Here is a 23,375-nt window from a genome sequence, read left to right as displayed (position 1 = left end):
CACTGCACCCTCTATGGTAGGAGGAATTGGGAATGGGATTAGCTCAGGCAGGCAGCCCAGGCCAGATCAGCCCCTAGAGGCCCAGAGCAGCAGGCCCGAAGGGATCTGGATTTCTTTATTAACAGACATGAGCACGACCCGTTACAGAAGTTTGTGCTTTCCAAAAAAACAGTTACTGAAAAAGGAACCCAAGCAAAGAGGAAAGAATTGGGAAGGGGCCACCCAACCCCTGGGCCCCAACCATAGCCCTGACCTGAATCACACCTAGGGCCTAGGGCCTCCAGCCTGGGACCTGCCCGGCAGGAGAGGGCGGGGAAGCCGAGGGGCCCCAGCTGGGCCTGCTACTTCCTTTGAGTCAGGCAGGAAGGGGTCAAGAGAAGGGCAGGGAGGGGGTCCCAGGGAGCCAGAGCCCACGAGCCATTTATTGCCATGTTTTAAAATTCGTGCAAAATATCTGAAGCCCTGGACAGAGAATACAAAGTGATATTTTTCCGAGAAACATAAAACTAGGAAAACGGGTGGGGCACGTATTCCCACTGGAGCTCTCCCCACACCAGGCCCCAGGCCTCCACCCCGCCAGTTGAGCGGGGAAGACTAAGCTACAATCTGGACTCGGTGGGGAGGGGTGGAATTTGCAACAGCGTCTCAACTACCAACGGGAAGAAAACCAGTCAACTGTACAAGTCTCCTATCAACTTTAAAAAAAAGAAAAGAAAAGCTGTAAAAGGCCCTGTGGGTAGGGAAGCAGACAAGTCCCCGGCCAGGACCAGAATCCAGAGTGGGTGCCAGGCGGAGCTGCTGCAAATGCAGGCGCTGTGGGCCGTCTGGCCAGAGGCCGGCGCAAGTGAGTAGCCTTGGTGAGGGCAGTCTTGGCGAGGAAGCCAGAGGGCAGGCACCACTACTAATCACCACCCTCGAAGCCCTCCTCCTCTTCTGGTACTGGGTCTGCATCCCAGCAGGTGATGTCGATTTCTATGATTTGGGGAGAGGACATAAGTTAAGATGGCCAGCAGATCCATGACTGTGTCCCCCAACCTCCAGGACCTGTGCCAGCTGTTTGGTGCAGGGGATAATGCTGACCCACACTCAAACCCCGGCACCCTCACCTGAATTCCTCCCCATCATCCATCCCAGTACTACCTGGAGGCTTATTGTAGAACACAGGAGGTGGTGCCTTTGCACACAGTTCTTCCGATTGGGCAAATTCCTCCTCCTGTGATTGACTGAAGTACCCTTCACTGGCCTGCAGGAGAAAAAGCCCCGTCACTAGGCCCCACCTACCAGAACTAGTGCTGACCTATCAGGACTGAGCCAGTTTCCTCAGCAACCAATGATCCCATCAGTGGTTGCCAAGGAAACATGGATGCCTGCCTTGGGAACAAAAAGCAGAGCTGGCCTAGGGAGGGGGGAGTGGAATGGAGCTTCCCCTAGTAATATGGGTCACAGAGAAAGGTGGGTACTGCTGCAAGCAAAATCAGCCTCCTGCTGGAGCCCTCCCCATTCCCATCGGGCTGCCCATGCCCCACCTGGGTCCCTTCCTTCTGGGTGGTCTCGCCATTAGTCAGCAGATGGGGTTCCGGCTCTAGCTCCTGCTCTGGCTCTGGCTCCTGGTCCACCTCCTTTAGAGTTGTGGGCAGAGTTGGGGCCTGGGGAGCAGCCAGAGGTTCCCCTTCTATTTCCTCCTCTGGGTCACAGAAGGTAGCTGGTGGCTCAGGCAACTCATCAAAATTGAGAAGGTTGGCACAGCTTTCACCTGCTGGTGGCAGTGGCTCCTGAGCCACCTCATCCAGCAGAGGCACCTCTGCCAGGGCGACCTCAGAGCCTGAGGGTGGTGTGGGGGCCCTAGGCTCAGTGGGGGGTACTGAGGCCCCTTCCCCATTGCCAGGCCATAGGTCATTGAGGCTGGCAGTGTCAGCGGTGACATTGTTGGCAACAGTGGTGTCAGCGGTGGCAGTGGCAGTTTCAATGGTGTCAGCTGCATGGGTGTCGGCTACTGAGGGGTCAGCTGTGGTAGGTTCCACAGGGGCAGCCAGGACAGCCTGCTCTGGAGACTCCACAAACATCAAGTCCTCCAAGGGGCTGCCTTGCCCCAGGGGAGGCTCCTGTGCCTGAGGGGCTTCCTCCATGGGGCTGGCCCAGGCCTGAGGAGCGGCTGCTTCTCTGGCCTCCTTGCTGGTCTCTTCTCTGTCCAGGCTGGGGCTGGGCTCCTGGGTCTCTGTGACCAATAGAGGAGACATGTACAATCAGATCCCTGGAGGGAAGGACGGAGACCCTGATGGGCTGCTCTATAATACCCTGCCCATCCGCCGACAAGCCGGAGAGTCTGAGACTTCTGGGAAAGAACACCTTCACAAAGACCTCCACACAGGGCCCACTTCAGCACCAACTGCACCCCATTATCCCTTTACTTAGTGTCTCTGCAGCAGCACAGGGAGGGAGGAAGGCTCAATTCCCACTTAAGACATGAGACATTGTGGTTTAGAGTCAGCCGGACCACAACACCAGGACTTTCCCTGCAGCCCCTTGCAGGGCAGTGCAAGGTGATAGGGGGTCCAGATCCTGCCAGGGAGTTGTTACCTTGGCAACCTAAGGTTCCTGGCCCAGAGACTGATGGGAAATCCAGTGCAGGTGGGCCCCCTCTTACCTTGGGTGGGTGGGGGTGGCGGTGGCAGTGGTGGAGGCTGTGAGGATGTGACCTCATCCAAGGCCCGCTCAATCTGCTCAGTGACAGGGGTGGAGGCTGTGCTTGAGTCAGATGGGCTCCGGGCAGGAATGGGGGTGGGTGCCATCCTCCGGTGGCTGTCCAGGTGACTGCCTGTGGAACAAACCCCCAGGTTGGTCAGTGAGGGTAGGGGGAGCCAGGTGGGACCAGGATTGTTCACCTTGGGGTCTGGCCAGCACCTCATCTTTGGAGTCTGGGTGGGGGCTGGGAGCTCCCCAGGTCCCTAGGGACCAAACCACAGCTCCAGACCCTGCAAACCAAGCCCCTGGGGGCCAGCGCCCCACAAGGCTAGGGATAAGAGGCAAGGCAGTACCTGCTCTGGGGACAACACCAGAGATCAGCAGTCAGGCTGGGGGAGTGAGGGTGAGGGGGCTGCTGGGAAGCGGGGCCCTCCTTACCCCCCCACCGAGGCCTGGGGCTGCTACCTACATGGGAGGGAGGAAGAGAGGTTTGGGGTGCGGTGACAGGTGATATAGGGAAAGGGAGTCCGTGGAGGGGAAGAGGAGGAAGAGGAGGAGGAGGAAGGCCCACTGTCCGATGCCTTTATGAAAGGGCAGTACGGACGACCTGCCGAGAGAGACAGACAGAGAAAGAGACAGAGGACAAGAGAGGGTCAGTCTCCCCTACCCCCGCCCCAAGGCCTTACCAGACCTCGGGGCTGGCCCTGGATGTCCAAGCTGCCTTCAGCCAGAGCACACATTTAGCCAAGCTGGGCCACAGCCTCAAGCCATCTGATGCCTCCCACCAGCACCAGATACAACACAGCCACACCAGAAGCCTGCCACACACAGCCAGCCTCTCTGAGCAGTAGCACAGCTGGGGACAGCTGCCCCACCCCTGGGACTCCAGCAAAGGGCCCGGCACACAGTGATGCAAATACTCAGATCAGCAGACAGGGAGTGCAAGGGTATGCTTCAGGGGGAGGTGGAAGCTGCACAGGTAGAAGCCAAACAGGGAACCCTGGGCACACGTTCCAGGCTGCTCAGACTTGGGGTCAGGGGAAGAGCCCACCCCACATGCACCCACAGCCCCACAGGCCAGACCTAGTCCCACCAGCAGGGTTGCTGCCAGTGGCCTGTGCCCATGCTACAGCTGTGCAACTGGCTCCAGCACTACCCTTTGCTTAGCCAAGGCCCGACATCCATACTGCCCGCTCCCGCCCAGGGTGCTGCCACCTGGAAGCCATGGTGGACGCACGCTGTATGAGCAGTCTTGCCTTCTCCAAGGGATCCTTGGGCAAGGCTTCTCTTCCAAGAAAGAGTCCCAGAGGGGCCCAGGGCCCTAACCTGAGGAGTGGAGGTCTAGGAGGGATGGGGCCAAGGACTACCTGTTCGATGGTTGAAGGGCGAGGGCACATCACAACTGCCCGCAGAGGCTGATGCAACTCGTTCCTGCTGTTTGAAGAATTCCCGTGGGTTGTCAGGCCGCTGGGCAATAATAGCCGCTGCCTCCTGAGAGCACCAGGAAAAGATTAGGGCTGGGCTGGGCAAGGCTAAGGCAGCCCTCACCCATCTCACCTGCCCTATAGCTCAGCTCTCACCTCCACCTCCGACTCTGATTTCTTCATCTGGGTCTCTTCCTCCTCATCCCGTTGGTCACCCTGGAAACCAAAAGGACAGTGTCCTGTGTCCTGGGCACTCGCCCCCACAGGGGTTCTTGGCCATGTCTCTTCCATGATCCAACAGGAAGGTCTCAGAAGTGGTACCTCTGTTCCCCTTACTATCCATCCAGCCATGAAGGCCTGAAGGCCTTTGATCAGGCCCTGGGCACCCTGCTTACACACCCCCAAGTCTAACCAGGCACACAGAGCCATCTAAAAACACCCCCTTCTTTTATTTATTTAGTTAGTTAACTGTTTTGGGTACTGGGGATTGAACTCAGGGACACTCGAACCCTGAGCCTCATCCCCAGCCTTTTTTTTTTATATCATTCATAGAGACAAGGTCTCACTGGGTTTCCAAATGCCTCACTTTTGCTGAGGCTGGCTTTGAATTTGCGATGTTCCTGCCTCAGTCTCCTGAGCGGTTGGGATTATAGACATGCGACACCGTGCCTGGCTTAAAAACACCCCCTTGTTTTAAAGTTTATCTTTCTCTGATGTCCTACCCCATTGTCTGAGTCACCACGCCCCCATTGTGGCCACCTAGACCTTGATATTAGGGCCACAGCCTCCTTGCTGATTCCCTGCCACATTGCTCTCTTCCCTTCATTTGTCTCCAAAGGCCCCAAAAAGACCTTTCAAAATCCAGACCACACCACAACTTCTCTTAGCTTAAAATCCCTCAGGGGCATCATGAGCCATTGGCTGAATGTGGCCCACAGATGGCTTTTGTTTTGCTGGTATAGTGTTTTAGTTATCACCACTTAAAAATCAGAACGCTTTGTTTTGGGGTTGTGGTTGTAGCTCAGTGGTAGAGCACCTGCAGAGCACTGGTTTCAATCCTCAGCACCACATAAAACAAAACAAAACAACAACAACAACAAAAAGGCATTGTGTCCATCTATAACTAAAAAAAAAAAAAAAAAAAAAAAATCAGAAAGGTTCAGTCAGGCATGGTGGCAAATGCCTTTTATCCCAGGGCTCAGGAGGCTGAGGCAGGAGGATCACAAATTTGAAACCAGCCTGAGCAACTTAAAATTAAGCTCTCAAAATTAAAAATAAGGGCTGGGGATGTGGCTCAAGCGGTAACACGCTCGCCTGGCATGCGTGCGGCCCAGGTTCGATCCTCAGCACCACATACAAACAAAGATGTTGTGTCTGCTGAAAATTAAAAAATAAAATATTAAAATTCTCTCTCATTCTCTCTCTCAAAAAAAAATAAAATAAAATAAAAATAAAATAAAAGGGCTGGGATGTAGCTCAGTGGCAGAGCACCCCTGGGTTCTTTCCCCAGTGCTGCAAAAAACAAAAAGCAAAAAATCCCCAGAAAGTTTCATATTGAACTGAAATTGGAATCCTAGTTTCTTTGTTTTTTTTTTTTTTAAAGAGAGAGTGAGAGAGGAGAGAGAGAGAGAATTTTTAATATTTATTTTTCAGTTCTCGGCGGACACAAAATCTTTGTTGGTATGTGGTGCTGAGGATCGAACCTGGGTCGCACGCATCCCAGGCGAGCGCGCTACCGCTTGAGCCACATCTCCAGCCCCCCTAGTTTCTTTGAAATGCCAAAAGTCCTGGTCACACTCGCCTTCCTGCCCCCAGAGCAGTCACTGGCCAGAGCGATGCCACAGCTGCCCTGACAGGGGTTATGTGCTGATTAGTTCTCTGAAGTCACTACCACTCCCTACTGCCCTTCACCTGCCCAATTCACTAGTCATGTGTTGATGTCACAATCCAGACAGTATAGGTCGAAATTTCCATGCCCCTGCCTGATCTAGCTCCCGTCTTCTCCCCCACGCGCTCCATAAGATGTGGACATGAAGTCTTTAGCATGACGCAGTCCCAGCACCCCCATGCATTGCCCTTTCCCACTGACATGCCTCTCCCAAATGCCCGGTCCCTGCCCCAAGCCCAGCCCTGGTTCCAGCCTCAATTTAGGAACTGCCTTCTGGGGAAGAAGTTCTGCCCCATCAGGTTATTTCCTTCTCTGAGTCCCCAGAGGGTGTTCCCAGCATCCACCACAAACTAATTTCCTGTTTCTGAAGTCACCTTCCCCATTCCCTATGAGCACAGAGGAGGAGGATCCGGGACTGTGTGAGTGGTTGGCACAGGTTGGTACATTTGCTCAACTGAATTCATTACACCAAAACCTTAATTAATGTCCCCTGCTGCTTGGGGGGCAAATCAGACAGGAGGAGTTGGTGAGGAGGAGAAAAGCTACAGATAAGATGATGAAGAAACTAGGTTTTTTTTTTTTTTTTTTTTTGAGAATATAACCTAGAATGTAAACTTGCCTACTAAAATCTTAAGAGTTTCTCTGCCTCATTCAATAGAAAAACCAGAGGTAGCTTACCACAAAGGCTTAACTAACAACAGTGAGAACACCACTGAAACTAGTAAGAACTGTGGGTAGAAGACAGAGATCAATATGTTAACCATAAAGGTCAAGAGCATAACTATTTCCTTAGCATTTTCAGACACATGGGAATCCCCTGACAGCCCAGGCAAAAAGGGAACCCAGTCAGACAAGGTGGTGCACGCCGGTAATCCCAGAGACTGTGGCAGGAGGACTTCAAGTTCTACGACAGCCTCAGCAACTTAGTGAGGCTCTAATCAACTTGGCAAGACCCTGTCTCAACATAAAAAATACAAAAAAGGGCTGGGAACCAGGCGGGGAACATGTCTATAATCCAGCAGCTTGGGAGGCTGAGGCAGAAGGATAGTGAGTTCAAAGCCAGCCTCAGCAACCAGCCTCTTAGCAAGGCCCTAAAGCAACCCGGAGAGACCCTGTCTCAAAATACAATATTAAAAAAGGGCTGGGGGGGCTGGGGATGTGGCTCAAGCGGTAGCGCGCTCGCCTGGCGTGAGTGCGGCCTGGGTTCGATCCTCAGTACCACATACAAAGATGTTGTGTCCGCCGAGAACTAAAAAATATTAAAATTCTCTCACTCTCTCACTCTCCTCTCTCTCACTCTCTCTTTAAAAAAAAAAAAAAAAGGGCTGGGGATGTGGCTCAGTAGTTAAGTGTCCCTGAGTTCAACCCCTGGTACTAAAAAACAAAACAAAACAAAACAAACAAACAAACAAAAAACGAAAAGAAAAGGTGGGAGGGACCAAAAAAAGCGGAACAGCTCCTTAAACCAAAAGAAAGTATTTTTTCATGTGGGACCTTCCTTAAAGGACCTGAAGTCATAATGCCACTATACTGACTTGCTAGAATATCTGCTGTCACTATCACATGAGCTAACCTGAATGGCAGGATGAACTATAAAATAATGATGTGAGGTCCTTCAGATTTTACCCAAAGTGTTAGGAACTGGGGAAGATGCAAGGTTAACTCAGGGGAGTCAATACACTATTCTGTCTATTTTTGTGCATATGTGCTTAAGCACTGGGTTCGATACCTAGAAAGAAAGAAAGAAAGAAAGAAAGAGAGAGAGAGAGAGAGAGAGAGAGAGAGAGAGAGAGAGAGAGAGAGAAAGAAAGAAAGAAAGAAAGAGAAAGAAAAAGAAAAAGAAAGAAAAAGAAAGAAAAAGAAAGAAAGAAAGAAAGAAAGAAAGAAAAAGAAAGAAAAAGAAAGAAAGAAAGAAAGAAAGAAAGAAAGAAAGAAAGAAAGAAAGAAGATAAAGGTATTGTGTCCATCTACAACTAAAAAAGTATTTAAAAAATAAATAAACTATATCAAAAAGACCTTGCTATGCTAGATTTGTGGCTTAGTGGTAAAGCACTTGCCTAGCATGTGTGAGGCGCTGGGTTTGATTCTCAGCACTGCATATAAATAATATTATATAAGTAAATAAAGGCCCATCGACAACTAAAAAATATTTTTTTTAAAAAAACTTGCGGGCTGGGGATGTGGCTCAGGCGGTAGCGCGCTCGTCTGGCATGCATGCGGCCCGGGTTCGATCCCCAGCACCACATACCAACAAAGATGTTGTGTCCGCCGAGAACTAAAAAATAAAATATTAAAATTTCAAAAAAAAAAAAAAAAAAAAAAACTTGCTACGTGTGGACAAACAAAATGTGATGTATACAGATAATGGAATATTACTCACTTTTAAGAGGAAGGCAATTCTGATGTGTGCTACAATAAGGATGAAATGTGAGGACATTATGTTGAGTAAAAATCCAGTCACAAAAGGCCAAATGAATAAAGCAGTCAAACTCACAGAGACAGAAAGTAGAATGGTGCTTGCCTGATGCTTTGGGGCCAGGAGAATGGAGAGCTAGTGTTTAATGGGTAGTTTCAGTTTCCCAAGAGAGTCTTAAGAAATGGACAGTGGTGATTCACCATGATGTGAATATATTTAATGCTACTGAACTGTACACTTAAAAATGCTTGAAATGAGCTGAGCATGGTGGTACATGCCTGTAATCCCAGCAACTCTGGAGGCCGAGGCAAGGGATCTCAAATTCAAAGCCAGCCTCAGCAACTTAGTGAAGCCCTAAGCAACTTATTGAGACTGTCTTCAACTAAAAAATAAAAAGAGCTGGGTATGTGGCTCAGTGGTTAAGTGTTCAATTCGAGATACTAAAAAACAAAAATGGTATATTTTACATTATGTAAGTTTCACCATAATTAAAAACAAATCAGTCCATTAATTTTAAAAAAGACATCCTCCATCTTGTTCTCCATAATGTCTCTAATGCCTGGTACAGGACAGGTGGCAAGAGTTCGCTGGATGAAATACTGAGGTTTCAGTTTACCCACCACAGACCATCTCTACCACCCACGGTGATGCAACTAGAGTGACCTAGATACTTAATGCTGATGCCTCAGGACCGTCTTGACCCCTCCTATTCAGCCTCCTGTGGGTGTGACCCTGGAACTCATTCAAGACCCCACAGCCCAACAGGATGGTCCCACTCCAACAAGTATCACCACACCACTCTTGCTGAACTATATCTTGCTCAGTCCTGAATGACCTCAGGTATTTCCAAAACTCTAAATTCAATTGAGGGGCTAGGAGTGTAGCTTGGTGGTGGGGCATGTGCTTAGCCTGTTCAAGGTCCTGGGTTCAATTCCCAGAACTCCTCCCCCAGCAGGAAAAACATTCTGATGTAACTCCAGGGACCAATCCACAAAACCATGAGCCATTCCCAATGTTTGGAGATTTGGACAGCACCCCTGAAAGGAGGGAATGCTCCAAAGAAGCATACTAGGGTATAGGTGCTCAAAGCACTGGCCAGAATTCACCCAGGTGGCTCTACAGCACTCTTGTGGGTGGGGCCCAGGCCTCAGGACCCCAAGAGCCATGTAGACATCTACCCGAGTCCCCTCCCCTATTGGGGAAGGGGCAGGGGGAGCTGGGCCTGTGAGTATTCAGATCAGGGTGATTTTTCTCTTCCAATCTAGAGAACAAACTTTCCCTAGGAAGTCACTTTCCATAGGCAGAGGCAGGAGGCCCACAGGATGGGATGTCAGGAGCCATTCCACGTCAGCCATATTCAAGCAGGTCCCCAGAACACCCAGCACTGTCTCTAAGCCACTGATCCTCAGGAACACCCAGGTCAAGAACTTACAAAGATAGACTGCTCCTTCAACCGCCTCTTGGCCTCTTCTGCTTCCAGAGTCTGCTGTTTCCTCCTGCAATGATAAGCCACAAGCACTCCCTTCAGGGTGGGCTGGGGCCTGGGGGGCAGTCTGCTGGGCTGGGTGGGCTCACCTGTGCTCCTCGATCTGCTGTTCCCGCTCTCGGTAGCGCCGCTCACGCTCCTCCTGCTCCTGCCGTTCCTGCTCCATCCGCTCCTGCTCGAACCTGAGCCTTGCGTCCAGGGCCTTCTTCCGCTCCTCCTCCTTCCTCAGCTCTTCCTCCTTCTGTATCCCCCGTGCAGAAGAAGAGTAGACCCTGAGCCAGGGGGACAGCCTCTGACCCTCCTTCCCACCCCTCACGGGGTAGGAGGTGGCCATTCTAGAAATTCAGGGATGAGCCTGTGCACAGAGGTCAAAAGACCTTGCTCTTTCTGCTGGGGGAGATGGCGGCATGTGGATGGGACACACGTGGATGGGACACACCATTGAAGTGGGAGGGACTCAGAGCTACCCAGCTGAGTGTGGGAGGAGTAGCCTGGCCTGAAGGCCAGGGTCAGGGTTCTGCACCTTGGCCTGCTCCCAGAACTGCTCTCGGTTAATCCGCTTCATTTCCACTGCTGCGTCAGTCTTCTGGTAGGTGGTGCCCTGCAGAGTCAAACCCCCTGACATAAGCACAGCGTGAGGACTAAGAGGACTAGGCAGATGGGTCGCAGGGGCCAGGCCATGCAGGCAGACCCCTGGGCAAGGCCAACACCCAGGCACACACTGACCACAGGCTCCGCGTTCTCATCCTCCCGCAGCCGCAGTCGGTGCAACACGGGGCTGGAGAGCCGTGCCAGCCCGTTGGAGAGTCGCTGCCCAATGGCACCCGCATCGATGTCTTCCACACTACTGGCATTTACAATCACATCGACGCCCTTTTGCGAGAAGAAGGCAGTGTTTGGGTGGATCCAGACTCCCTCCATCACCCCAGCATACAGACCTGGTCCTGGGTGGTCAGCCCTTCCTCTTGGAGCTCAGGCCCCACACACCTGGAAGAACTCGGCAACCTTAGCCACATGGCTGGCACACGCGCACTTCCGGGCATCAGGCACATCTTCACCAACCTGCAAAGTACACAGTGAAGGGCAGGAGGTAAGCAGTGCCTGAAGGCCTGGGTCATCTTCCTCAGGGCTGGTGGGATTCTCCCCCATGGCGCCAGGGGGTGGAGGGGGTAGAGTGCGACTGTCCCAAGGCTCTCAGCCCCCCAGCCCACAGCTGCATACCCAGTTGATGAGCACGTATTTTGGCAGAGCAGCCTGGGAGTCCTTGACGCTGCAGAAGCCGTACATCACCTTCTGGTTCTCGAAGTGGCCTGAAAGCTCCTGCAAGCCCCCTTCTGGGGGAATCAGGAGGGTGTCAGGACTCTCCAGTTCCTAAAGCCTTACCCCCCAGAGGGCCTGGAACCCCAAGGAAAGATGACCTTCCAGCCCCTAGGCTGCCTCCGCCCAAGCTTGTGGACTCTACAGGAACCCTCAGGGTCTTGTGACCTCTGATCTGAGGTCCCAGAGTTCTGTGTTGGTATTGGGGGAGGGGGCAAACAGAAAATAGCTTTGTCTCTGAATCCTCCAGGGCCTGACTCAGGATAGGACTGAGGAGGTGTTTGTTCTTCACACATCCTTATTTTTCACTCTTCACACACCTCATTTCTCACCAGGTGCTACCCAATGAGGTAAAATAAAGCTTCCCTTAATAAATAATCTTCCGGCTCTGGAAAAGTGGGGCTGATCTGGGCCACCCCTGTTAGGAACCTTCCCTCATGGCTGTGTGACTTTGAGCAAGCCATTTTCCCTCTCTGAGCCTTCTCAGAAGACAAACAGGAAACAAGGCTCCCTCCCTCCCCACTCTGAGGACTGCAAGGATGACAAGAGGAAGGACAACCACCAGACAAGTGTGGGTCTGCTGGATGCAGGCGGGAAGGTGGCTGGAAGCCAGGCGGGTGGGGTAGAAAACAACCAGAGGAGGGGGTGGAAAGGAAGGCAAAGGAATGGCTGGAATTCTTACCTCCTGACGCTGCAAGCTTGAGGTCATCTGAGCCATCCTCATAAGTGTACAGAGCCCTGGGGAGAGGGAGGGGTGGCTCAGAGAACTGTCAGGGCCCAGGCGGCCAATTCTGGGTGGGGATGGAACTGGGGAGCGGAGAGGAACACCAAGCAGGCCAGGCCAGGGGAGGGCTTCTGTTATCTCCATAACAACAAGGCCAGCCCCATTGTAGGCTGGAGCCCAGCAGGGTGCATCTGAGAACCCTGGAGGCCCAGGTCAGATGGGGAGCCGAAAATGGGGGTAGAAATCGCTGCCTAGTTGAGCTCAGCGCGTCCAGCCCTGGCCCTGGCAGCCCACAACTCAGTGGAGCTGGTTTGCGATGGAGATTCCAAGGCAACGGTTCCTTGGTTACCGTTCCCTGGCTACCACAATCCTCATCCCCCATTGGCCAGCACCAGGAATCTACCTGGCGCGTGTCTTGGTACCCACGGCCCCTCCCCCTACAGGAAGGGAGGAGGAGGAGAGAAAACTCAGTGCTTGCACAGCACTGGGCATCCCCCAGTAACCATGGTAACCCAGCAATTGGCAGTGGAACGGGCCCACCAGAGCTGCATTCTCCTCGAACACAAAGGACCCCGGGGACCCGCCCTCAGACTCAATCTCCGCCTCTCTGAAATGGGGATGAGGTCACTATGGTCACTCCCTCCCAGACGCTGGCCCCTGAGTGGCCTGCTGGGCTCCGCTGTGCTCTCCTGGCCTTCCAGCCCCTAGGCTGCCTCCGCCCTGGCTGAGGCCTCCTGGGACTGCCGGTCTTTCTGCCTGCAGGAAAGCTGACCCAGCAGCCTTCCTCCTTCCTCCTCCTCCCTAGTTTTTTCCTTCCCAGGCTCTTTCATTCCCTAGGTGGCAGTGGCATAGCATCCATCTCCAGGAAGGGAATGCAGATCGACCTCGGGTCCCAAAGCAGGCACAGGCTGGGGACCCACTGGGACAGGAGGCCTTGGTCAAGAAGAATGGCCTTGTCCCTGAGGTTCAGAAGGGTTCAAATCCTTCCCCCAATCCCATTTGCCTAATGCCTAGGCAGGAGGAGTGAAGGAAGAGAAAAGGAGGGGAAGAGGAGGAGGAGAGAGCTGCAGGAGAAGGAGAGAACTGAGGGATGACAGGAGAAAAGGAGGGCAGGAGGAAGAAAGGGAAGGAAGAAGGGCAGGAGGCAAGGAAGAGGAGGGAGGGAAGGAGGGAGGGAAAGAAGGAGAGAGTCTGGCTCCACCCCAAGAGATTGGCACAAGTTGTTGCCAGGGCCAAATGGCATCCCAGCCCCTCCCTCCGTCCAGAAAGAGACACAGGTGGGCTGCAGGGCTGGGAGGTCCTGGTGCAACTGTTGTCCCAGTGGCTGCCCTGACAGCTGCTTCCCAGCACAGCTGTCCCACCACCTGTCTGACGCTGCCCTAACTCACCGCTGGGAACAAAGGGCCCTCAGAAATGGAGTGTACACCTCTCCCCACAAAGATGAGAAACTGAAGTGAAGCCCAGGAACCAGACCCTGCTCTAGACAGCATGGCTCTGAGACAGGCTACTTGTCTCAGCCCTGCCCAGGCTCTCTGACGTCCCTTCTATCTTCCATCCCTGCCTACCCACCTCCCACCAGCTACATTTTCATGCTATGGCCACAGACTTCCCCCAGCAGAAACCATCCCTAAATTCAACTGCTTCGGCCAGCTTTCATCCCTCAGCTTCCCCCAGCCTGCCTTTCTATCCCAATGCCCATCTGTATTCATATCAGTCATCTGAGCCACGCTGGATGGCTCCCTGATCCCAAACATCGTTCTGGATGCTTCCCACCCTGGAGCCTTTGCATATGTGGTTCACTTCACATCCAGGGCTAGACCTGCAGGACAGTCAGTGCTAGCTGGAGACAGTCAGCAGCTTCACCCTGAACTATATCTCCCCAGAACACCTACCACACCCCAGCAGGGACACAAGAGGCACCTGGACCAACCACCCTGCTGGATCAGCGCTTCTTTAACATATCAGAGGCAACCTAGGCCTGGGCAGTAGGAGTTAGGGAAAGAGGATGGGAGGAGGGAGACCCTGAATCTACACATCTGCCCAACCTCAAACCCTAGAGACAGACACTAACCCAGACACTTCCCACAAAGGCAGAAAATCTGGCTCAGCTTACGCATATTGCTCTCTGGTCCTAGGTCCAACACAGAGTAGCACCATAGGTATTTGCAATGTTGATACAAATGCTTAGAAATCTTCCAGGCCAGAAGTGGGAGCTGGACTGTGGCAGCTCCAGGGAAATCCTGGGGCCAGCTGAGGGGTGGGAGGCACAGGACCCGTTAGGACCATTGTGTTCTTAGGATAGTAGAGCTAGAAAGCCCTTAGGAATTTCAGATATGATTTTGCCCAATCCCCTCTTCTTTTCAAGAGCACCAGAGCCAGGTGTGGTGGGGCACGTTGTAATCCCAGTGATTCAGGAAGCTGAGGCAGGAGGATTGCAAGTTCAAAGCCAACCTCGGTAATTTAAGAAGGCCTTAAATAACTTATCAAGATCCTGACTCAAAATAAAAAATAAAAAGAGCTGGGGATGTGGCTCAGTGGTTAAGTGTCCCTAGGTTCAATCCTTGGTACCAAAAAAAAAAAAAAAAAAAGCACACCAGAGAGAAGCAGGAACTTGCATGTGGTCGCACGGTGAGTCATATCACAACCAGGGACTGGTATTTCCTACTACATACACAGCCTGACTTCTTCCTGGGTGTTCGGCTCCCAGTGTGGAGGCAGTGGTCCATTTCAAAGATCCCACCACCTAATGTGAGCTATTCTCAACCCCACTCCACTCTATTTAAAGGAAAGGGCAGCACCAAATTCCCTTTGCCCAGGTAGCAGTTTTACCTAAAATACCCCCACTCTCTGCACTCTAAGTACAGGGTCTGCCCTGAGTCTTGAAATCTCACAGAACTGGTTCTGGGGATACTCATGTCCCTACACATAGAATGGGATCCTCACACCCTTCAGAATGCTATCTGGGCTCTTGGGAGTGAGCAAATGTGTGTCTATGCGAGGGAGCATATATGCATCTGTGTGTGTCCCACACACAACCCAGATGGGGGCTGACGCACCAGGGATGAATAACTCCCTTTGGCCACATGGAAGCTTCTGGGTGGTAGGAGCCCAGACCTCTGCTGAGCAGCATGTTGTGCAGCAACAGCTAGCTGGCCCCAGTGTTGGGCTGCCAGATCTCCACTCTAGAGGATTTAGGGGCAAGTAGTATGTTGGTAGAAGACCCCCAACGAGGAGGCATTCTGGGGCACACTGTGTCTTTCCCTAGGCAGGGCTATATCCCAAGTCCAGATCTTCCACCAGGCCAAGACAGCTACTTGCCCAGAACTCCTCCCATGATCTCAGCCCCCCAGGGTCAGGGCTGGGACAACGGGTGGGCCGCCTGCCTGCTTAGCCTGTGTTGGCCTCTCCTGTGACTGACCTGTAGGACATGAGAGCTTGTCTCCCAAGTCCATCCCTCCAGGCCTGGCTGCCAGCCAGTGCTGCAGTACCAAGGCATGGACGCCTGGCTATCTTGTCCCCTCCTCCAGCCCCCAGGTCAGTGTCCCTACCTAGACGCCCTCCCAGGGTGAAGATAAGGCCACTCTAATTGGCTTCCTTCAGACATGCCCTTTCTCTGTGCCTCAATTTCCTTGAGAAGAGCCTATTTCCTGCCTGCCAGGGGGAGGAGGTCTAGGAACAAAATGGGCACCTGTCCCAGGAGAAGAATGTTTTCTGAGGGATGATGAGTCCAGGATGGGGCAGTATGGAATCCCTTGGCTTTGTTGCCACCCTGGGGTCTCTAACTCCAAAGCAGGTGGCCTGTCCCCTCCCCCAGTTCAGGAGAAGACAACAGCTGGGGAGGGGGAGAGAGGCAGCCCAGCTCCTCCCCCCATCAGGAGCTCACCGCCTCTAGCTGCTGGGTGAAAGGGTTAGGGACCCAGTGCATCTCCTCATCCTTCTTCCTCTTTGAATGCTTCCTTCCAGTGGGCCCCCTAGACCAGCAGCTCGTCCCCTTGGTCTCCCCCAGCCCAGCAGCCCAGTCCCTGCAATCCCCTTCAAGTTGGGGAAAGGAGGGCTCATCCCTGCCTCCTCCTCCGCTACGCTCGAGGGGTAAAGGAGTCATTTCGCGGTCGCCATGTGGCAGTGAACCTCCTTCCACAACACCCCAACCCAGGTTAGGGGATAGGAGCTGCCAACTCCCGAGAAGCCCCCGGTGGGCGGGGCGCCCTGGCCCCCAACCGGCTCTGCTCCTCCCCCGTCCTAGCTTTTCTTTGTGCTGTGGCCGGGCCGGGCTGGGCCAGGCAGGCTGCGCTGGCTCCGCTAGCTCGGTCCCCGCCCCGTCCCCGCCCGGTCCTCGCCCGCTCTAAGGTGGCGAAGGTGCCCTTGGCCGGCCGGTGCACACCTGTCCCTCGGGCCCGTGGAGGGGGCAGGGAGGGAAGGGGGATGGGCTCTTGCAGGGCCATGCGGCCCGGGGTCACACATCTGGACCCGTGTCTATCCGGCCCAAGTCCAGTCACTGTTCCCACCGCGCGATTGGGGCCGCCTCCGGGCGCTCGGGACCCGGCAGTGCTCCGCCTGGCCCGGCCCGGCCCCTCCCCCGGCGCGCACAAAGGCAGCCCCTCCCTGACCCTCCCGGCCCCGATGCACCATTTCGGGGTCTCCCCCTCCCTTCCCGGCTGCGGGACCGCGGGGACGGAGGGAAACAAAGGCGCGGCGGCGGCCGCGGCGGCGGCGACGCGGGGACAAAGGGGCCGGGGGCGGGGGCGGGGGGCTCACCAGTCGGCCGCGCTCTCCTCCCGGATCACCTCTTCGTACGCTGCCAGCAGCTCCAGGCGGTGGCCGCTGAAGCTGACGCCGGCCATGCTTCGGGCCGGACCGGGGCCGAACAGACAGACGCACGGACGGACGGACCGACGGACGCAGGAGGGAGGAAAAGAGGGAGTCGCCGCTGCCGCCGCCTCGGAGCCTCTGCAGCGCTGCGAGCCGAGCGAGCCAGCGGCCGGGGGAGGGGAGCCGGCCGGCGGGGGGCGGGGGGCGCTGGCTCCGCCCGGCTCGCTCCCTCCGCTCGCTCGGTCCTAGCGCCGCCCCGGCCCGGCCCAGGGGGAGGTCCGCCCCCCCTTCCCGGCCTGCCCCGGGGCGCCCCCAAGCCCATCGCCTACAGTCCCGCGGGGCGGCACCCTGAATGCGATCTGCCTTTCTGCTCCCAGGGCCCGTCCCACATACGCCCCTTATCCTCACCTACCTTGTGCCTGTCCCCAACCTAGGCGCTCACAGTTTTCTCAGCCCCCAATTCAGCAGGTCCCCACCTCACCAAGATTCCAAACTCACCCAGCCCCAGCGTCGTCCCTCTCTTCTCCCATCTCTCACCGCTCAACGGGTTCAGCGCCCCCTTGCTTCACTTATCTCCAATCCAGCCTCACCCCACTCCCAGGTCTGTCCTACCCCATGTTAAACCCATTTCCCAACTCTTAGTCCCCACACAATTCACATGCCAGCCCACCTCTAACCTGCCTGCAGCCCATCTCCTCTCTTCAAGACTCATTCCGAGTCATCCCCATCACTATCCAGTACCCTCTGTGGTCCAATTCCATATCCAACCCAATTCTTTCCTATCCCAACTCCAGCCCCATTCCCAGCCCACTGCTCAGCATTACACACCTCCACCTATTTGCCACTCCCATCCCTCAGTCCAGCCTATCCTAGTCCCATCCCTATCCCAGTTCCTAACTACAATTCTCCATTCCTGTCCAAGACCTACTCAGGCCATTCCCAGCCCCATCAGCTAATCATCTGCCATTCTCAACAGCTTTCTCCATCCATGCCTGTACCCTCCTTGGTAGGACCAGCCTAGAAGATCTAGTCTTCTCCCCTAAGCCTCACACCTCCCAGAGGAATCCCAAGTAGAGTCCCAGAAGCAGCATCTAACCTCAGACTCTCAGAGCAGAGCTCCTCCAGGGACAGTCCATGGCTAGCCTCCTGGCCTCCTTACTTCTCAAAGCTCTATGCACAAAAGGCACTGAGGCCTCAGAGAAGTTCCTTGGTGAAAAGTGGACACCACTGCCAGGGCCTCCTGCAGCAGCTCTATTCCTTGCTGAAGGCGGGGGTGAGGGTGGGGGTTGAAACCCTCCACAGCTCTCAGAATGGACCTTTATTTACATTTGGTGCTGAGAATCCAATCCAATGTCTCAAAGAAGCTAGACAAGCACTCTATCACTGAGCTGACCCCAGTCCTCTCAGAAGCTTTTTCCATGACAGTGAAACATCCCAACCCTATCTTCCCAGCGAGGAAACAGCACAAACTTCACCTGGTTCATTCTGGTGGGGGGGTGAGGATGTGATTCCAGCTACGCCTGAGTTGAATAATAGGCTGTACTAAGAGGACAGCAGTGTGTGCATTCACACCAGCACTTTAGAGTAAGGGGACTCTTTTAAACTCAAAATGTATCACAGGTCCCTGCCTCAGGAACTCTTGGTACTTACTGTGCTCATGGACATCTGGCCTTGGCAGTTTTTCAGAGTGAAAGCCAGGCAGGGTCAGACTCAGGCCCTCTGCTCTAGACCTCAATGGCCAGTAGGTGCAGTTGAAATGCAATTGGAAATCACTAAGGGACTGGGTGGCCCAGGCCAGGAAGGGAAAGGGTAAGGATCCTTGGGGAGGACAGAGCTTCAAGCTTCTTCCATCATTAGGCACGAAGAATAGGATTCTGGGGAGGGAGAAGAACTTATAGCAAGGGCCCTGGGGTGTCTGAGATGGGGAGGCAGATGGCTAGGCATCTGCATCTCTGGCCTCAGCCCCTTCCTGCTTCCTTTGGTCCTAGCTCACAGCTCCTCCCACTTCCCCCGCCCCCGGATCGTGTCCCTTCTTGGCCTCCTGCTCACTCAATTTCACATCCAAAAAAACAGAAGCCCTATGTGCGTAGTCATCAAAGCTCTCCCCCAAATTCCTGCCTCCCCACCAGCCTCCTACTGACTCTCTCCAGCCACACCCACTCTCACCTCTTGCCATTTATATTTTTAAATAAACTTTCTATTTAAGAACAGTTTTAGGACTGGGGGTGTAGCTCAGTGGTAGAGTGCTTGCCTAGCATGCAGGCGGCCTGGGGTTAGATCCCCAGCACTACAAAAAGAAAAAAAAGTTTTATATTTACATAAAGAGAGTTCCCATAAACCCGAGACCCAGTTTTCCCTGTTTTCAGAGGAGTGAGGGGGGAGGTCCCCTGTTTGCACATCCTGGAGGACACACCTCACCCTTCAACCTTCCACATCGTCTTCAGCGTAAAATTTGTATAGGATTTATACAAATGTCTCTCACCTGTAACTTGTCTTCTCTTCCCTGTGTTTCCTGGCAGTGCTTCAGTCAAGGTCCCCCTGTATGGTCTCCCTATATTGCCAAATTCAGTGGACCATTGTAGTCCTCAGTTTCCTTGACTGTGGGAGTGGATGACCACTAGTCACTTTGTCCTCTGAGAACATGCCTCCTTTCAGTTACCAGCTGCCCCCCAAATGCACACACTGTCTCAGAGGTGGCATGCTGGTGGGTGCCTCCTTCGAGGTCCTCCCACTAAGCCTTTGTATCTGCCACCTGCCAGTGTTGATCACCCTTCAAGTCACTGACATGTTGGTCTCTCCCACCCCAAGAGCTCCCCACATACAGGGATGCTGGTCCAATGGCTTCTGGGACCCCAGAGTTGAGCAGATGAGAACCAGGAGGGTTTGGATCCAGAAAGTGGTTCCTTGCTGTGTGCCTTGAGTGAAATCCTTCCCCTCTCTGAGTTTCCTTTTGAGAACCTGTGGTGAGGATAAAATGGGAACTCTCTCCCTTCCTCCTGGCAGCCCTGCCCTCCACCCCCACCTTCCAGTTTTGTGTTCCTCCACATCTCTTAGGGAAGGCTTTGAGGCTGAGGGGAGGCATGTGGGCTGTAGGACTTTTTCAGCATCAGCTGGTTAAGCCTTCTCTGGTCTCATCATGCCTCTGCAAGATTCTACCCAGCATACCTTCAAAAGTGCCCCCTCATTGTTACAAAGCTCACAGCACTTCCCAGGCATCCGCCCTTGGCATTGGGCCAATCACTTTCATTCACCACATTAGCTCTGCTCCTGACTAGCCTGATGCCCCACCCCCGGCCCTGCCTCTGCTGGGCCCTGCTAACTGTAACCCTGCTTTGAGGTTTTTTTGTTTTGTTTTGTTTTTTGCAAGTGTGTGCGATGCTGGGGATTGAACCCAGGACCTCATGAGTCCTAGGCAAGCACTTCCACTGAACTACATTCCCAGTCCCAGCTTGAGGATTTTTTTTTTTTTAATTTTTAGTTGTAGATGGACACAATATCTTTAATTAATTTATTTATGCAGTGATGAGGATCCAACCCAGCGCCCCATGTATGTGAGACAAGCGCTCTACCACTGAGCCAGAACCCCAGCCCCAGCTTGAGGATTTTTAAAAAGGATCTAGAAAGTGCTTAAAATGGTAATAGTACATAGTAGGTGTTATGGGTGTATTAGCTGTTATTATTATTTAACGGATGGGAAAACTGAGGTTCAGAGAGGGACAGTGACTCGCCCAGAAGCATATAGTTAGTGAGTGATAAAGTCTAGATAGGGATTTTAAAAATTTCTTTCTTACTTAAGATTGAACCTAGGTACTTGGGAAGCCAGGTCTTTCTTGGGTCACTTCAGCATACCAAACCCTTTCCCTGCTTCCCCTTCTATTACCTCCATTTTCACACCCAGGGGATGGGCTGGCCTGGGGTTTGGTCACGGGCAGTTCCCAAGGTTACAGATGAAAGCTCTGGAAGGAGTGTCAAGGAGGGGAGGAAGTGCAGTGGACACCCCCTCTGCCATCAGGCCTGATCAACAATCTGCCCCTGTCTTCTGATTTTCCATCAAAAACTCCAGAGGGGAGCACGTGATCCAGACTTGGTGGGTCAGACTCAGTGACTACATCAGGGATGAACTCATGACCCAAGTCAGTCCAGTGGGCATCAGCCCTGGGATTTTTGCTGGAACCCTTAAGAAAGACTCTCTCTGGCCACTGGGGTTGCTGCATTGGCAGGATATGGACCTGGAGCTGCTGGGGGCTGTCTCTGCCAATAATAGGGAGTGCCTCCTGAGAACCAAATGGGCACTGAGGGAAGAGGAGAGGGATGGAGAGAGCACAAGAGACACCCTTGGGCACTTAAAACTGTTAACTATTTCAGGTATATTATCCCTGTTTTTGCTTAAACATTTTGAATTGTACTGACAGTTCTTCATTTATCTGGTTCCCAAGTACTGGTCATTTTTATTAGTGGCAAGGGACATGGGTGAAACATGAATTGGCATTCTAATGCCCCCAGTCCCTGAGTAAGAGGTTTTGTCTGGTCCTGGGGTCCTCAATGATGCCTCTGAAGTGACTCCCGCTGTATAATCTCCCAAGCACCTAGCTTTCCTAGTTCTCCCCAGGCTCCAGTAGGCAAGCTTCTTCTTGTCCCATCATGACCCCCCAGAATCCAAAGTGCTTGATCTCCTCTCATCCGGAAGAGTTTTTCCTTTGCTCAAGGTTGGCTTTGGATTCAGGCCTACTCAAGTATAAATCCCAGCCCACCCGCTGCTCACTAGGCCACCTGCAGCCAGGTCCTTTAGCTCCCTCCCTATAGTGAGGAGGCTGCTTGGAGAGTGAGGGATTGTGTGTACCTTATGTGTGTACCAAGGCCACATGGGGCCCAGTACTGAGAAGGCAGTGACAGAATCATCAGTTCTGGTGAAACAGGCCCTCGCCCTCCACCGCCTTTCCCTGCTGACTCCAAATGAGCTCAAGTCTCTGGGAGCTGGAAAAACCCTTCTTTGCCTGCTGCCTCTCCGGTTGCCCACTCAGCCCCCTGCCACGGGCTCTGTCTCCTTGGTTGGGGACACTTCACTACCCAAGGGTGCTAATAGCCCCTCTGCCTGGCACAATGACATTTATTTCCCAGTCCCTGAGGCCTCCGCCCGCACAGTCTTGCAGCCCTGCCTTGGAGCATTGTGATCCTTGCAGCCCTGTGGTGATGGGGAGATGGGGACTGTGGGGCAGGAGAGTACAGGAAGGCCTGAGAGGATTAAGTGGCATGCAGGGATTGCTTTGTTCCCCAGCATACAGTTCAGAGGAGGTGCCTGTTTTCACTTCCATCTAGCTCCTCGCTCCCAGATTGATTCCGCGCCTCTTTGTTCTTCATCTTACTCTCTCTTATGCCCTCCCTTCCACTAACTCCCCTCTTCAACCACCATCCTTTGGCAGAAGTCTCCCAGCTGCTTCCCTCCACCCAGATACTGATGGCTGAGCTGACAATGTCCTCCTCAGACCCACCACTGCCAACAGCCAAGCCTCTTAAAAGAGCTGTCTGCACTCTCCTTCCACATCCTCACCTCTCCCCCTCCTTGTTCCTCTTTAACCCTGGCAGGCGCCCCAGCTCTCAGCTAAACTGATCTGGCAAATGTCACCTTGTTGCAACACACCAAGGGGACTCCTAGGCCTTATCTGCCTGGTTGACATTGTTGGCAACTTCTGGAAACACTCTTGCCCAGCCCTGGCTTCCCTGCTCCAGAGCTCTCTGGAGGCTGTCATCCTTCCTCTCTGGCGACTCTGTCTGCTTTCTTTGCCCAGTGCTGTGATGCTGGTGTTCCAGTTCTCTAAGCTGAGGCCCTAGCCATCTTCACACTGGATTTGGCCCATACTTATTATTTTTTAAATAGGATTAAAAAAATATATAGTTGCCAATATTCAAAATCTAGCTCTCACATAAAATCTGAACTTCTAGATACTGTCGATAAACTGGCAGATCTGGCTGCACTGCCTGGCATTCCCACATGGCAGCCCTTGGTTCAGGCCGAGGGGTGGCTACCCCCAGACGGCTCCCATCAGCAATTGCCATCGGCCACTGTACTCTTGCTCGCTTGTATCCATGGAAACTGAGGATGGACTGAAAGGGCTTCATGGTTCAAAAGAAGTGGGAGAGAGTACATTTCCTTGTGAAGTGAGAGGTACTCAGTGTTAAAATGCCAGAGATGTCTAGGCTGAAAGAAAGCCACTTCCCACTTGCTTTACTCCTGATACTACCTGCCCAGGCCTTGCTTCCGTGCTCTGTCTAGGCATCAATTATCAGCATTAACGTTGAGTGCCCCAAACCTGTCCTAAATTCATTCCTGAATTGAATCCGAGGTGAATCTAGACTTGAATCTTCAGGTGCTTGTAGATTTGTCTCTTAAATGTCCCACAGGTAACTGATTCAGTCACTCAACAAACATTTATTGGGCATCCACTATATACCAAGCACTGTTCTAGCCTCTGGCAGAACATCATGAAAATAAAACAGAGCCCTGCATTCATTCTCCAAGGGTCCCATACAGAACACAGCAGAGACCCTTTTCTTAAAGAGGACCGTCCCAAGGATTTTGGGTGTGTGGTGCTGGAAATCAAATCCAGGGTCTTGTGCATGATAAGGAAGTG

The 23,375-nt window shown here is 53.3% G+C and overlaps 1 protein-coding gene across 2 annotated transcripts; it reads right to left on the bottom strand.

The window, feature by feature from the left end:
* Positions 1-100: 100 nt before the first annotated feature.
* On the bottom strand, positions 101-16,944 carry Dbn1 (drebrin 1). 2 transcript variants are annotated; one of them, XM_078049119.1, is made up of 15 exons: positions 16,693-16,944; positions 11,896-11,951; positions 11,118-11,230; positions 10,884-10,958; positions 10,623-10,769; positions 10,420-10,497; positions 9,986-10,137; positions 9,843-9,906; positions 4,263-4,322; positions 4,050-4,173; positions 3,152-3,289; positions 2,645-2,815; positions 1,527-2,215; positions 1,141-1,243; positions 101-972 (listed from the first exon to the last, which is right to left on the bottom strand). In XM_078049119.1, the coding sequence occupies exons 1-15, from the start codon at positions 16,776-16,778 to the stop codon at positions 902-904; spliced, it is 2,127 nt and encodes a 708-aa protein (XP_077905245.1). In that variant the 5' UTR covers positions 16,779-16,944; the 3' UTR covers positions 101-901. The 2 variants fall into 2 exon arrangements, with proteins under 2 accessions (XP_077905245.1, XP_077905251.1); XM_078049125.1 differs by lacking the exon at positions 3,152-3,289 and having other exon boundaries at positions 16,693-16,942.
* Between the last annotated feature and the right edge of the window lie 6,431 nt (positions 16,945-23,375).

This window comes from Ictidomys tridecemlineatus, chromosome 1, assembly GCF_052094955.1.
Source record: "Ictidomys tridecemlineatus isolate mIctTri1 chromosome 1, mIctTri1.hap1, whole genome shotgun sequence".
Classification (NCBI taxonomy): Eukaryota; Metazoa; Chordata; class Mammalia; order Rodentia; family Sciuridae; genus Ictidomys; species Ictidomys tridecemlineatus.
Note: the sequence above shows the minus strand (reverse complement) of the source record. Positions and strands in the feature narration are given on the sequence as shown.